The sequence below is a fragment of the Cherax quadricarinatus genome, chromosome 1, assembly GCF_038502225.1.
Source record: "Cherax quadricarinatus isolate ZL_2023a chromosome 1, ASM3850222v1, whole genome shotgun sequence".
NCBI lineage: Eukaryota > Metazoa > Arthropoda > Malacostraca > Decapoda > Parastacidae > Cherax > Cherax quadricarinatus.
Genome location: NC_091292.1, coordinates 8,804,245 through 8,818,407, shown reverse-complemented (window position 1 = coordinate 8,818,407; position 14,163 = coordinate 8,804,245). Strand labels below are relative to the sequence as shown.

Below are 14,163 nucleotides of genomic sequence, written 5' to 3'. Positions count from 1 at the left end.
ATAGGTCAGCCACTGGTGCCACTTCCCCATCAATGCCCCTCCAGTGCCCCCCTCCCTATCAATGCCTCCAGGAGCAATGGGAAAGAAAAAGCAAAACTACACTTCTGAGTCCTCTCTTCCTTCATCTTAATCTCCACCTCCTCCTATTCCTTAATCCTCTTCTCGGTCTATTTCTTCTTAGTCTCCTCCTACTACTATTACTTCTTAGTCTCTGTGAGGGAAAAGTAGGTGTAAGTGGGGTTAAGGTTGTTCGGGCAACCAGGAAACATTAGTTACGTCGCGTGCACCCCCCCCCCTCCTCTCTGGCGGGCTGGGGCGAAACTAATTCCTGGTGTCCGATTTGTTAGTTTCTACTCCTGGTAATATTGACCTTACCTGGTGTGGGTTGAAGTTTGGAGAGTCACTTCACCTCCACTCTTCTCCTAATCAGGTAGGGTGATATACCAGGAGTATCACTGTTTGTTTCTTTATTTTGTTTGCTGGTTACCAGTAATGATTTTGGCATTTATCATTCTTTTCAATTCTTAAATGTTATATTATCATAACTTTGGGTAACCAGTTTATTTTCTCTTATTTACCAGCTCTGTTCCTGGCGTGGTCTTCCAGGATAGACGCCAGATAAAGGAGCAAGACATGTTAATAATACTTATTAACATTATTCTACTACTACCGGCCCTTACCTATTCTACTTGTGCTCCATCCAAGTGGTAGGAGATTCCAGAACATCGGATTACCATCTGCCCAGGATAACCTACATAAATAACATCAGAGGAACTATCCAGGGCCATACCTACTCCTACCCAACTACAAGAACTGAAGGCCATTTTTTTTTTATTATATTTAAATTTTAAGTAAAATTCTCAAAAATCATTTTTCTTGTTTTTCCTACATCATTTCTTTATTTATTTATTTTTCCATTAGTTTCTTTTGTTCAGTTGGAAGGCGTTCCACTGACAATGGCGACCTTGCCAGGATGCGACTCTTGAAGCAACATCGTCCTGATGGTTCAACTGGTTGTGAGTATAACATTTAAGATAGAAAAGGGTGAGTTAGTTGAGGTGTCAAGTCATTACTGGTAGTCTGGTTGACTTACCGTTGTTTGGTTCTAGGGTTCGGTTTAGAAGTTTACCTATTTGTTGGACCTGGGGAACTTTGATAATAACCCCTCCTGTGTGAACCGTGTGTGTTTTGCTTAGTGAAGGCTATTGAGCCCACAAGTGTATTCTTCCAGGGAGAAATATTTATTTCATTTTCTACTTTGGGAAGTTTAAAGTGTGCGGACTGTGTCCCTCTTTTGTAACAGACGTTACTGTTAATTTTAATTGTCAGTTGAAGTTGGGTGCTTAATATTTCTTTTTACAAGATGGATTCTTTAGATTTCTGGTTGAAAGCTGGAAAGGAAATGGGATTTACTGGACAAAGCCTTGATAGTTACATTACTGCTAAAATGGCTATTGAAGAGAAAAAAGAACAGGAAAGACTAGCTCGAGAGGAAAAAAAAGAACAGGAAAGACTAGCTCGAGAGGAGAAAAGACTAGCTCGAGAAGAGAAAAAGGAACAGGAAAGACTAGCTCGGGAAGATAAAATCGAACAGGAAAGGATAGCTAGAGAAGACAGAGTTCAGGCAAGAGAGGTAGCCTTCAAAATGAAGGAAATTGAACAACAGGCTAAGCAGAGGGAGTTAGAACAATCAAGGTTGGAATTAGAAGCCAAGAAGATAGAACTATCTAAACAGAAAATAGATGAAGGGGTACTAGAATATCCTTCCCAAGAACCTAATATTAGGATGCCACACATACCACCTTTCTCGGAACAAGATGACATAGCGGCATATATTACTAGATTCGAGAGTACTGCTACTCTCTGTGACTGGCCATCAGATTCTTGGGCTACTAGGCTTGGCTTACTACTTCCAGGTTCAGCATTAAACGTCTATTCCACTCTACCCTCTGATGTTATTTCTAGTTATAGCCTGCTGAAGAAAGCTATACTTCAGGCTTTCAAAAAAACTACTCATCATTACAGGTCTGAGTTTAGACACATTAAAATAACTCCTAATCAAAATTACATGCAATTCTTAACAACACTTTTCAGATTATTTGATTCGTGGATTGAAAGTGCTGAGGTTGACCACGATTTCGAATCTTTACGAGACCTGATGGTAAGAGATCAATTCCTTTCTTCTGTAAACTCTGACTTACGAATATTCATTAAAGAACGAAACGTTCATACGGCTGCGGAAATGGCACAAGCTGCTGATATATATGCGTGCGCTCATAATAACTACCCTAAGGAGCGTAGCAGATATAAGCCTGTTGTGCCTAAGCAATCTGAGGGATCCAAACCCTCCGTACCTAAGAATTCCACGGCCTTCACAGTAAAGTGTTTCAACTGTAATGAGTGGGGTCATAGAAGGCCCGACTGTCCTAGAAAAAAAGGTGAAAATGTCGGTAAATGTTTCACTGAATCAAACATAAATGCACCTTTTAGTGAAGGTACAGTCAATGGTATGAATGTGTCAACCATTCTTAGAGACACTGGATGTTCCTGTATTGTTATCTCGAGTAAGCTCTTCCCTAACCTAGATTCTTCACGTTATAAGTCCACTAAGTTAACTGACTATTTAGGAAGAAGCGACTCTTTTCCAACAGTCAGATGTTTTGTTAGGTGCAAATGGTTCTCAGGATGGGTAGATGCCGTAGTTGCCCCGATAACCTCATGTTCTGTTTTGGTTGGGAACATACAAGGGGCTACTTTCCCATCTGAGAAGGACTGTTTGGAATTTGGAGTTTCCAAGGAAGGGTTGGAACCTAATATCTCTGTTTCTTCACAGATAGTTCCAGATGAGATTCAGTTGGATAACCTAAATCAGAGAGCTGATGGTTACAAAACTCCGGTAACACCTTAAGTCAGTCACTTGAACTGGACAACGCAGACGCCAGTGGAAAACTACGTGTGGCACAATCTATACAACAACTAGACTCGATTAACGTCGTTACCAGAGCTCAGTCTAAGGTAAAACCTATCCACCCATTAGTTCTTTCCAAAGGAAAGCCAATCGAGCTGTCTCATATAGATTTAGAGGGTCTTCAAAAGACTTGTCCTTCCTTAGAGGAATCTCGGAAGTTAGCTTTAAATGGCAAGGTGACCCAGAGAAAGAAATTTTCTTACAAGTTTGAGTTCAAACACGATCTTATGTACAAGACTATAGTGTCTGCGGACAAACCCAATGACGTTGGTCGAAGCCTGTTAGTCATTCCGCAGGATTGCCGTGAAACCATTTTAAAGATTTCTCATGACTTGCCAGTCTCTGGCCATTTTTCACATAGGAAGACCTATAATAAAATCAAGGACCTATATTTCTGGCCTAGCATGTCCTCTGACATCTATAAGTACTGCAGATCATGTCACGTATGTCAACTTTCCACGCAGAAGGGTAGAACTAGGAGAGTTCCTATGGTAAAGATGCCAATTTTCTCAGTCCCTTTTGCAAGGGTTGCAGTAGATATAGTTGGTCCTATCACACCTCGCTCATCAGGAGGTCATAAATATATTTTAACTATGATTGACTACGCGTCCAGCTTCCCAGAGGCGGTACCCTTAAAATCCATTACGTCCATAGAAGTCGCAGAAGCCTTATTTTCTATTTTTTCACGTGTAGGTATACCTCGTGAAATTCTGTCTGACAAAGGGGCACAATTCACTTCAGAATTAATGGAACACGTTTATCAACTTGTGGGTGTTAAACCTCTTTTCACTACACCTTACCATCCGATGTGTAACGGAAGAGTGGAGCGACAACATGCCATCCTAAAGTCAATACTAAAAAAACTATGTATTCTTAAACCAACGGACTGGCATAGATTTTTACCATGTGCTCTTTTCGCAATGCGCGAGATTCCAAGTGATTCCCTTGGTTATTCCCCTTTCGAATTGCTTTATGGGAGACAAGCTCGTGGTCCACTATCTATTGTGAATGAACTTTGGTCCAAAGATATCAAACCTGAGGTTCAAAACAGCTATCAGTTTCTTTTAGATCTAAGGGAAAGGTTGGAAGAAACCGCCGATTTGGTCAGTAAAAACCTAGAGATGTCTATGGAAACGTACAAGACCTATTTTGACCATAAAAGCTCCAAGCGTACGTTTAATGTTGGTGATGAAGTTTTAGTTCTCCTACCTGACAAATCCAACAAATTGCTAATTACCTGGCGCGGACCGTATAAAGTAGTGAAGGTCTGCAATAAGGTAGATTATATCTTGGATGTCAAGGGTAGAGAGAATGTATCACGTCAATATTTTGAAACGGTACCATAGAAGAGAAGTTAATCTTTGCGTAAATGCCTTTGACGAAGATACTTCTTCTTTCAGCTTGGATACAAGTGGTGATTCGTACGAATGTAGAGTTTGTATTATAGATGACGAGTCTTTTACAGAATCGAAGGAACTACTGGATATCTTAACGCATGATCCCTCACCAAAGAAGTCAAATGTCAACATTAACAACGACTTGTCAAATAAACAAAAGTCTCAAGTAAGTACCTTGGTAAATTCATTTTCTGACGTATTCACAGAGGTACCAGGACTTACCACCACTATTGTACACAAGATTGAATTGTCGGATCATGAACCAGTAAGGCGGAAAATCTACCCTGTTCCCGTTCACTTACGGAAAACTTTTGATAATGAGGTGGACAAACTATTTAACTTAAACATCATAGAACCTTCGAAATCAGCTTTCTGTTCACCAGTTGTTATGGTTAAGAAACCCGATAATTCTTACCGACTGGCACAAGATTTTCGTTATTTGAATACTATAACTAAATGGGATGCAGAACCCATGCCAGTAATTGATCATGACTTGTATAAATTCCATGACTGCAAATTCTTCTCGGAATTGGACATCTCACAAGCATACCATCAAGTGCCATTACACCCAGACTCGAAACCATACACTGCTTTCCCTACTCATAGAGGTCTAATGCAATACCGCACAATGCCTTTCGGCTTGGTTACCGCATGTGCCACGTATATTAGGCTTATGAGAATAGTTCTTTCTGATATAAAGAATGTTTCAGTGTATTTTGATAATATTTATATAATGACAAGTGTCTGGGAAGACCATCTAAATACACTAGCGCTTGTTTTGAAAAGACTAAGAACTCATGGCCTTACAGTTAAACCACAAAAGTGCTTTCTTGGCTATCATAAGGTACAATACCTTGGGTTCATTATCTCTGATAACAACTTCTCACCACTTCCTAATAAGACCAAAGCTGTTTTAGAAAGTACGTTCCCAGCTACCAAAAAGTTATTAAGAAGTTTCCTTGGATCTGTAAACTTCTATAGAAATTTAGTACCAAATCTAAGTAGCTTAACTTCAGTTCTTACAGACTATTTGAAAAAGGGTGTCAAGGAACCTCTTAGTTGTTCTGAGGAAGCCCTCCAAAGCTTCGAAGAAATTAAGAGGATATTTTCAAACCCCCCTGTCCTAAAATTACCAGATATTAATAAAATATTTTGTCTCCGAACAGATGCCTCCCATTCTGGACTCGGGGCTGTACTACTTCAATATTATGAGGAGACACCTTTCCCAGTATCTTTCGCCAGTAAGAAGCTTCTGCCCAGAGAAGAAAGATATTCCACTGTGGAGAAAATGTTATGCTTTAGTATGGGGTATAAGCAGATTTAAATACTACCTATACGGTAAACCCTTTGTGCTTGAAACAGATCACAAGCCACTGATGTACTTGGAAAACTTTAAAGGGTCAAATAGCAGACTCTTGAGATGGGCTCTGGCTATTCAGCCCTATAAGTTTAAAGTCGTTTATATTTCTGGCTCTGAAAACCACTTTTCAGATTGGCTGAGCCGAGGTTGTAGTTAGTTCTTTTCCCTCTGTTCGTTGACTTATTGACTCCGTCCATAAGTTTTGGAAGGGGGTATTGTGAGGGAAAAGTAGGTGTAAGTGGGGTTAAGGTTGTTCGGGCAACCAGGAAACATTAGTTACGTCGCGTGCACCCCCCCCTCCTCTCTGGCGGGCTGGGGCGAAACTAATTCCTGGTGTCCGATTTGTTAGTTTCTACTCCTGGTAATATTGACCTTACCTGGTGTGGGTTGAAGTTTGGAGAGTCACTTCACCTCCACTCTTCTCCTAATCAGGTAGGGTGATATACCAGGAGTATCACTGTTTGTTTCTTTATTTTGTTTGCTGGTTACCAGTAATGATTTTGGCATTTATCATTCTTTTCAATTCTTAAATGTTATATTATCATAACTATGGGTAACCAGTTTATTTTCTCTTATTTACCAGCTCTGTTCCTGGCGTGGTCTTCCAGGATAGACGCCAGATAAAGGAGCAAGACATGTTAATAATACTTATTAACATTATTCTACTACTACCGGCCCTTACCTATTCTACTTGTGCTCCATCCAAGTGGTAGGAGATTCCAGAACATCGGATTACCATCTGCCCAGGATAACCTACATAAATAACATCAGAGGAACTATCCAGGGCCATACCTACTCCTACCCAACTACAAGAACTGAAGGCCATTTTTTTTTATTATATTTAAATTTTAAGTAAAATTCTCAAATCATTTTTCTTGTTTTTCCTACATCATTTCTTTATTTATTTATTTTTCCATTAGTTTCTTTTGTTCAGTTGGAAGGCGTTCCACTGACAGTCTCCTCCTCTTCTTCCTACTCTGTTTTACTGGTTTTTTTTTTATTACCGCGTGAGTAGTCTTCTTCTGGCTGACAAACTGTACTAAATATTAAAAACTTTAGCGTCTGACATTTTTACGAAGAATTTTTAGTAATTTTGGCAAAGGTTTTGCCTATATGTTTTGGAAATTTCTTTAAATGGCGGTATAATAATAATAATAATAATAATAATAATAATAAAAATAATAAAAATAATAATAATAATAATAATAATAATAATAGTAATAATAGTAATAATAGTAATAATAGTAATAATAGTAATAATAGTAATAATAGTAATAATAGTAATAATAGTAATAATAGTAATAATAGTAATAATAGTAATAATAGTAATAATAGTAATAATAGTAATAATAGTAATAATAATAATAATAATAATAAGAAAAAAAATAATAATAAGAAAAAAAATTATTATTATTATTATTAAACTGACCTATACTATATATAATGTCGTGCCGAATAGATAAAACTTGCGATTTTGGCTTAACTAACAAACGCTCTTCTTGCCGAATAAGGCAAGCGAAAATTTGTGTATGTAATAATTTCGCAAAAATCACTCTGAACCTAACGAAAACATATATTTCATTGTGTTTGTTTGTTATTAAATTATTGTAAACTTATCTAAAATATATTTAGTTTGATTAGGCTAAATTATATTGCGCTTGTTATAATAAGGTTAGGAATATTTTCTAAGGTTCTTTTGCTACAAAATTATTAATTTTTACACTAACATAAATTAAAAAAAAAATATATCTTTAAAAGTATAAGAGAAAATTTTAAAAAGGTCTTTAATGTTAAATGAGTTCTTGCTAATTGACTAATTTTACCGATTCAGCACAACACACACACACACACACACACACACACACACACACACACAAACACGCACCACATACAGGCAAGATCCAGAGTCACAGAGGGTGAGGCAATGGGAGGAAGAAAGAACAAAATCAGTGTTTATCCATGGGCTTCAGGAAAGAGAGGAAAGACACACACTGAAAGACGGCAGGAAGAAAGAAAGAAGATTGAGAAAATCATCACGGAAATAGGTAAAGAACAGATGGACGAGGTTGTAAATTTTCAAAGAATAGGGGGGTACTCGAAGGGGAGAAACCGACCGATCAAGCTGATTCTCAGGACGGAAACAGTGCGGAACAGGATCCTCCAAGAGAAACCACGGTTGAAATACTCGAAAGAGTACAAGAGGGTGTTTCTAGACAGAGACAGAACACAAACAGAGCGACAGCATCTGAGGGAGAGGACAAAAAAGCAAAAGGATCTAGGAAAGGAGACAAGGATAGAACCAGCAGAGGTCAGTCAGAGCAGAACAGAGCAGCAAGGGCAAACACACACACAACTATCCTCAGAACCCCAAAACCTATCACACAATCCCAACACACACTACAATCCATACCCACAGCTTCCACCCAACACCGAGCAATAGAATCCCACAGTATGCTACCAGGTCTCCCACCCTCACAGGCCCCCCAAACCACAGTGTTGGAAAGGAAACTGAAGGTATGGTACACAAAAGCTGATGGAATAACAAATAGGTGGGAGGAGTGGCACGAAAGAGTCAAAGAGGCATCACTGGACATCATAGCTCTCACAGAAACCAACCTTACAGGTTTGATAACAGATGCCATCTTTCCAATGGAATACCAGATCCTGAGGAAAGACAGAGGGAACAGGGGGGGGGGTGGAGGAGTGGCATTACTGATCAAAAACCGATGGAATTTTGATGAGCTGGAGAGAGGAGACAGCGGAGAAGAAAGTGATTACATAACGGGAACGCTTCACTCTGGAGGTCCCAAGGTGGTAATTGCAGTGATGTATAACCCACCACAGAACAGCAGGAGGCCAAGGCAAGAGTACGACGAGAGCAATAGAGCGATGATTGACACACTTGCTGCAGTGGCCAGAAGAGCTCATGCATGCAGGACAAAGCTCCTGATCATGGGTGACTTTAACCAAAAGGAGATCGATTGGGAGAACTTGGACCCACATGGGGGCCAAGGTACATGGAGGGCTAAGATGATGGAGGTGGTACTGGAAAACTTCATATACAAACACGTAAGGGGCACTACAAGAGAGAGAGTAGAGGATGAACCAGCAAGACTGGACTTAGTATTCACCTTGAGTAGTGCAGATATCGAGGACATCACATATGAGAGACCCCTTGGGGCCAGCGATCATGTGGTTTTAAGCTTCGAATACACAGTAGAGTTAAAAGTGGAGGGAGAAGCAGAAAGGCCAGGACGAATGAAGCCAAACTACAAGAAAGGGGACTACACAGGAATGAGGAACTTCCTGAACAGGGTTCAGTGGGACAGAGAACTGGCAGGGAAGCCAGTTAATGAGATGATGGAATATGTAGCAACAATATGCAAGGAGGCTGAGGAGAGGTTTGTACCCAAGGGTAACAGGAATAATGAAAAAGCCAGGACGAGCCCAGGGTTCACCCAAAGGTGCAGGGAGGCAAAAACCAAGTGTGCTAGGGAATGGAAGAAATATAGAAGGCAAAGGACCCAGGAGAATAAGGAGAGCAGTCGTAGAGCCAGAAACGAATATGCACAGATAAGGGAGGCCCAAAGACAATATAAAAACGACATAGCAGCGAAAGTCAAATCTGACCCGAAACTGTTATACAGCCACATCAGGAGGAAAACAACAGTCAAGGACCAGGTAATCAGGCTAAGGAAGGAAGGAGGAGAGACAACAAGAAATGACCGTGAAGTATGTGAGGAACTCAACAAGAGATTCAAAGAAGTGTTCACAGAGGAGACAGAAGGGGCTCCAGAAAGACGGAGAGGTGGGGCATGCCACCAAGTGCTGGACACAGTGCACACAACCGAGGAAGAAGTGAAGAGGCTTCTGAGTGAGCTAGATACCTCAAAGGCAATGGTCCTGAGAGAGGGAGCACAGGCACTATGTGTACCTCTAACAACAATATTCAATACATCTATCGAAACAGGGAGATTGCCTGAGGCATGGAAGACAGCAAATGTAGTCCCAATCTTTAAAAAAGGAGACAGACATGAAGCACTAAACTACAAACCAGTGTCACTGACATGTACAGTATGCAAAATCATGGAGAAGGTTATCAGGAGAAGAGTGGTGGAACACCTAGAAAGGAATGATCTCATCAACAGCAGCCAACATGGTTTCAGGGATGGGAAATCCTGTGTCGCAAACCTACTGGAGTTCTATGACATGGTGACAGCAGTAAGACAAGAGAGAGAGGGATGGGTTGATTGCGTTTTCCTAGACTGCAGGAAGGCGTTTGACACAGTTCCACACAAGAGATTGGTGCAAAAACTGGAGGACCAAGCAGGGATAACAGGGAAGGCACTACAATGGATCAGGGAATATTTGTCAGGAAGACAGCAGCGAGTCATGGTACGTGGCGAGGTGTCAGAGTGGGCACCTGTGACCAGCGGTGTCCCACAGGGGTCAGTCTTAGGGCCAGTGCTGTTCCTGGTATTTGTGAACGACATGACGGAAGGAATAGACTCGGAGGTGTCCCTGATTGCAGATGACGTGAAATTGATGAGAAGAATTCATTCGATCGAAGACCAGGCAGAACTACAAAGGGATCTGGACAGGCTGCAGACATGGTCCAGCAATTGGCTCCTGGAGTTCAATCCTACCAAGTGCAAAGTCATGAAGATTGGGGAAAGGCAAAGAAGACCGCAGACGGAGTACAGTCCAGGGGGCCATAGACTACAAACCTCACTCAAGGAAAAAGATCTTGGGGTGAGTATAATACCAGGCACATCTCCTGAAGCGCACATCAACCAAATAACGGCTGCAGCATATGGGCGCCTTGCAAACCTCAGAACAGCATTCCGACATCTTAATAAGGAATCGTTCAGGACCCTGTACACAGTGTACGTTAGGCCCATATTGGAGTATGCGGCACCAGTTTGGAACCCACACCTAGCCAAGCACGTAAAGAAACTAGAGAAAGTGCAAAGGTTTGCAACAAGACTAGTCCCAGAGCTAAGAGGTATGTCCTACGAGGAGAGGTTAAGGGAAATCAACCTGACGACACTGGAGGACAGGAGAGATAGGGGGGACATGATAACGACATACAAAATACTGAGAGGAATTGACAAGGTGGACAAAGACAGGATGTTCCAGAGATGGGACACAGCAACAAGGGGACACAGGTGGAAGTTGAAGACACAGATGAATCACAGGGATGTTAGGAAGTATTTCTTCAGCCACAGAGTAGTCAGCAAGTGGAATAGTTTGGGAAGCGATGTAGTGGAGGCAGGATCCATACGTAGCTTTAAGCAGAGGTATGATAAAGCTCACGGTTCAGGGAGAGTGACCTAGTAGCGATCAGTGAAGAGGCGGGGCCAGGAGCTCGGACTCGACCCCGCAACCTCAACTAGGTGAGTACAACTAGGTGAGTACACACTCAGCCAGGAGCTGAGTATCGACCTCTACAACCACAAATAGGTGAGTACACTCACAAACATACACATACACACGCACGCATATACAACAGGCCTAGTGTTTAATCGACATGTGCCTAGAACAAAATGGTAACACACGCACACACACACACACACACACACACACACACACACACACACACACACACACACACACACACACACACACACACACACACACACACACACAAACACACATACACACACACACACAAACACACACACACACACAAGACAGAACAGGACACAGGACAGAAGGGTCAGGGGAGACATGATAACGACATACAAGATACTGCGGGGAATAGACAAGGTGGACAGAGATAGGATGTTCCAGAGAGGGGACACAGGGACAAGGGGTCACAACTGGAAGCTGAAGACTCAGACGAGTCACAGGGACGTTAGGAAGTATTTCTTCAGTCATAGAGTTGTCAGCAAGTGGAATAGCCTAGCAAGTGAAGTAGTGGGGGCAGGAACCATACATAGTTTTAAGAAGAGGTATGACAAAGCTCAGGAAGCAGAGAGAGAAAGGATCCAGTAGCGATCAGTGAAGAGGCGGGGCCAGGAGCTGAGTCTCGACCCCTGCAACCACTATTAGGTGAGTACACACACACAGAAAGACGGAGAGGTTTTCGTTGTGATGTGTGCCAGAGCGTCAGTTCTTGTATCTTGGGTGAAAAGCTTCTGGTTGCTCCTCAAAAGTTTTTATACTTGTTTCTTCTCAGAGGTTAGGTTAGGTTTCCTTCCTCTCTCTTCTGGTGAAACGTCGTCCTTGGGGTCCGGTCGAACTGTGGTCCTGTCTTTCTTGGGAAATTCCGCTGCAATAGCGGAAGAGTAAGCACCAATCTCTGGGGCATCGTTAGGGTCAGATATTGACTCATCGGGTTGAGGGGAGTTGACAACCTGGGTATGCGAGGTGGGTGATCCCTGGACAAGGGATGACTTAGGCTTACTTGTAGAAGTAGAGTAGGGTACATACTTCTTGTTATGAGAAGGCTGGGCCATAATAACCTTAACATTATCTGGGATAGTAATGGGCGTGATCCCATTAACCATTAACAAATCATTTAAAATCTTAGAGCAGAGTTGAATGTCACCACCTGCTATGTCTTTGGCCATCATATACATTAGTTGCGCTCTCGTCATATCCCCGGTTGTGGATACCTGAGACATGGGAGATGAGACTGAACCTTGTTGTTGCGTTTGTGTATGTTGTAGGTGAGGGTTAGATTGGGGCACTCCAAGAGGGGCAGAATTCCAAACATTGGAACCAGTGCAAGAGACCTGAGGAGTCCCACTAGATCCAGGCAAAGCTGGGAAGGAAGTTTGGGACATTGTTGAAGGTGCCTCGGGAGTGTTCCTCTTAGAACTGGACAGTTTCTTAGCTTCTAGAATTTTCTGCATTTTCTTTTTCCTCTCTGGACAGATAGCAGAAACAACATGATGTTTTCCATTGCAGAGGACACACTTGGGTTTAGTTTTGTTATGACAATCTTTAAAAGAATGTTGCCCAGAGCATATGCTGCAAATCAGTGCTTGGGTACTGCATTTGTTGGTGGTATGACCAAATGCGTAACATTTGTAACATTGTGTAACACTGACAAACCGCTCAAGAGAGATTTGGTTAGGTGTACATCTGGTGCCAAAACATTTGAAGCCATTTTGACACACTAGTTTGGCTTCTTCAAGAGTTTCGAGTATTAACTTTAATGTTACCTGGTTGTTGCCAGGTTTAGAAAATTTATGTGCTTGGACAGCATGAAATTCTGAATTCTCTGCATTAAAGTCAGCAAGAAGTTCTTTCACTGTGCTATCTCTCATGATGCTGTTAATTCTGGCAGCAAACACAGTTCGTTGTGCTTGATAGCTTTCAGGTGCAATTGGATGGATACCAAAAGTCTTCAATTTGTCCAGGACGTCCTGCTTAAGTAGTTGAAGTAACTCTTCTTCAGAAGAGAGGAGAAGTACTACCCCAGCGAGAGTTGTAAAAACATCCACTGGAGCAACAGTTGAATTTGAGCAAATGCATGCTTGAATTTCTTTCCTCGTCTTTTGGTTGTCATCAACCCGTAATCTTACTCTTATCCGCATCATGATGTCCAGGAAGGTACATCTGGCACGTAAGTTACTTTAACAAAAAGGGTCTTTCCTTAGTGTTAGTCTAACATCCTATTTCAGCTGACTTATGAAGGTCAGCCCCTAAGATAGCCTACCCTCGAGTGGTGAGGAGGACACAGGGCCCAAGGCAAAGATCGGCCGGATTTTAAAAAACCATACGGGCTACCGGATGGTCAAAATGCCTTGTGTTAACTCGCCAAAGCGAAGTTGCCGAAAAAGAAGATAGGAAAGTCAGAAGGATAGCAATGTAAGCAGTGTGTTAGTGTGTGGGCCAGTGTAGATGTTTGGGTGAGGGGAGGATGGGGAAGGATGGGGGATGGGGAAGAGAGGGGTGAACAAGCAAGCAAATCACCGCCTTACCCTCTTGATGGGATGGGGCTCGAAGTGACTGCCAGCAAGTTTCCTCTCAGCTCTGGTGAAGAACTACTCAGGATAACCCAAGAAAAATCTCGAGTAACAGTGTTCAGAGTTGCTCTGCTCGAGAATTACTCAGGATAACTGAAGAGCAGGAACGACGACGTCTTCTCTCCACGGCGGCTTCTGTGTGCTATCCTGAGAAAATTGTGCTCACAGAAATAGAGGAAAAAGTTCTGAAAATTTTCCGCAACCTGAATCTGCTTCCTGAAGTGCACCCGGAGTGAATAAGATCTGCAGCAGAGGTTGAGCTTGTTAACATGAGTATAGACACTTTACCAAAGATGACACGTGAGTAAGTGCCCATGGTTTTAAGTTATCATAAGTGGGCATGGTTGGAAGTTATCATACGTGGGCATGGATGGAAGTTATCAGAAGTGGGCATGACTGGAAGTTGTAATTTTGCATGATAGGAAGTTATACGTGGGCATGATTGGAAATCATCACAAG

The 14,163-nt window shown here is 41.9% G+C and overlaps 1 protein-coding gene across 1 annotated transcript; it reads left to right on the top strand.

The window, feature by feature from the left end:
* Window positions 1-218: 218 nt before the first annotated feature.
* On the top strand, window positions 219-6,603 carry LOC138853693 (uncharacterized). The gene is made up of 2 exons (XM_070091872.1): window positions 219-3,015; window positions 6,309-6,603. Exon 1 carries the CDS (start codon window positions 1,364-1,366, stop codon window positions 2,906-2,908), a length of 1,545 nt encoding a protein of 514 aa, XP_069947973.1. The 5' UTR covers window positions 219-1,363; the 3' UTR covers window positions 2,909-3,015; window positions 6,309-6,603.
* Window positions 6,604-14,163: the final 7,560 nt, after the last annotated feature.

Excerpts from the sequence above, each read along its gene's own strand:
- LOC138853693 (XM_070091872.1), top strand. The coding sequence starts at position 1,364 with ATGGATTCTTTAGATTTCTGGTTGAAAGCTGGAAAGGAAATGGGATTT.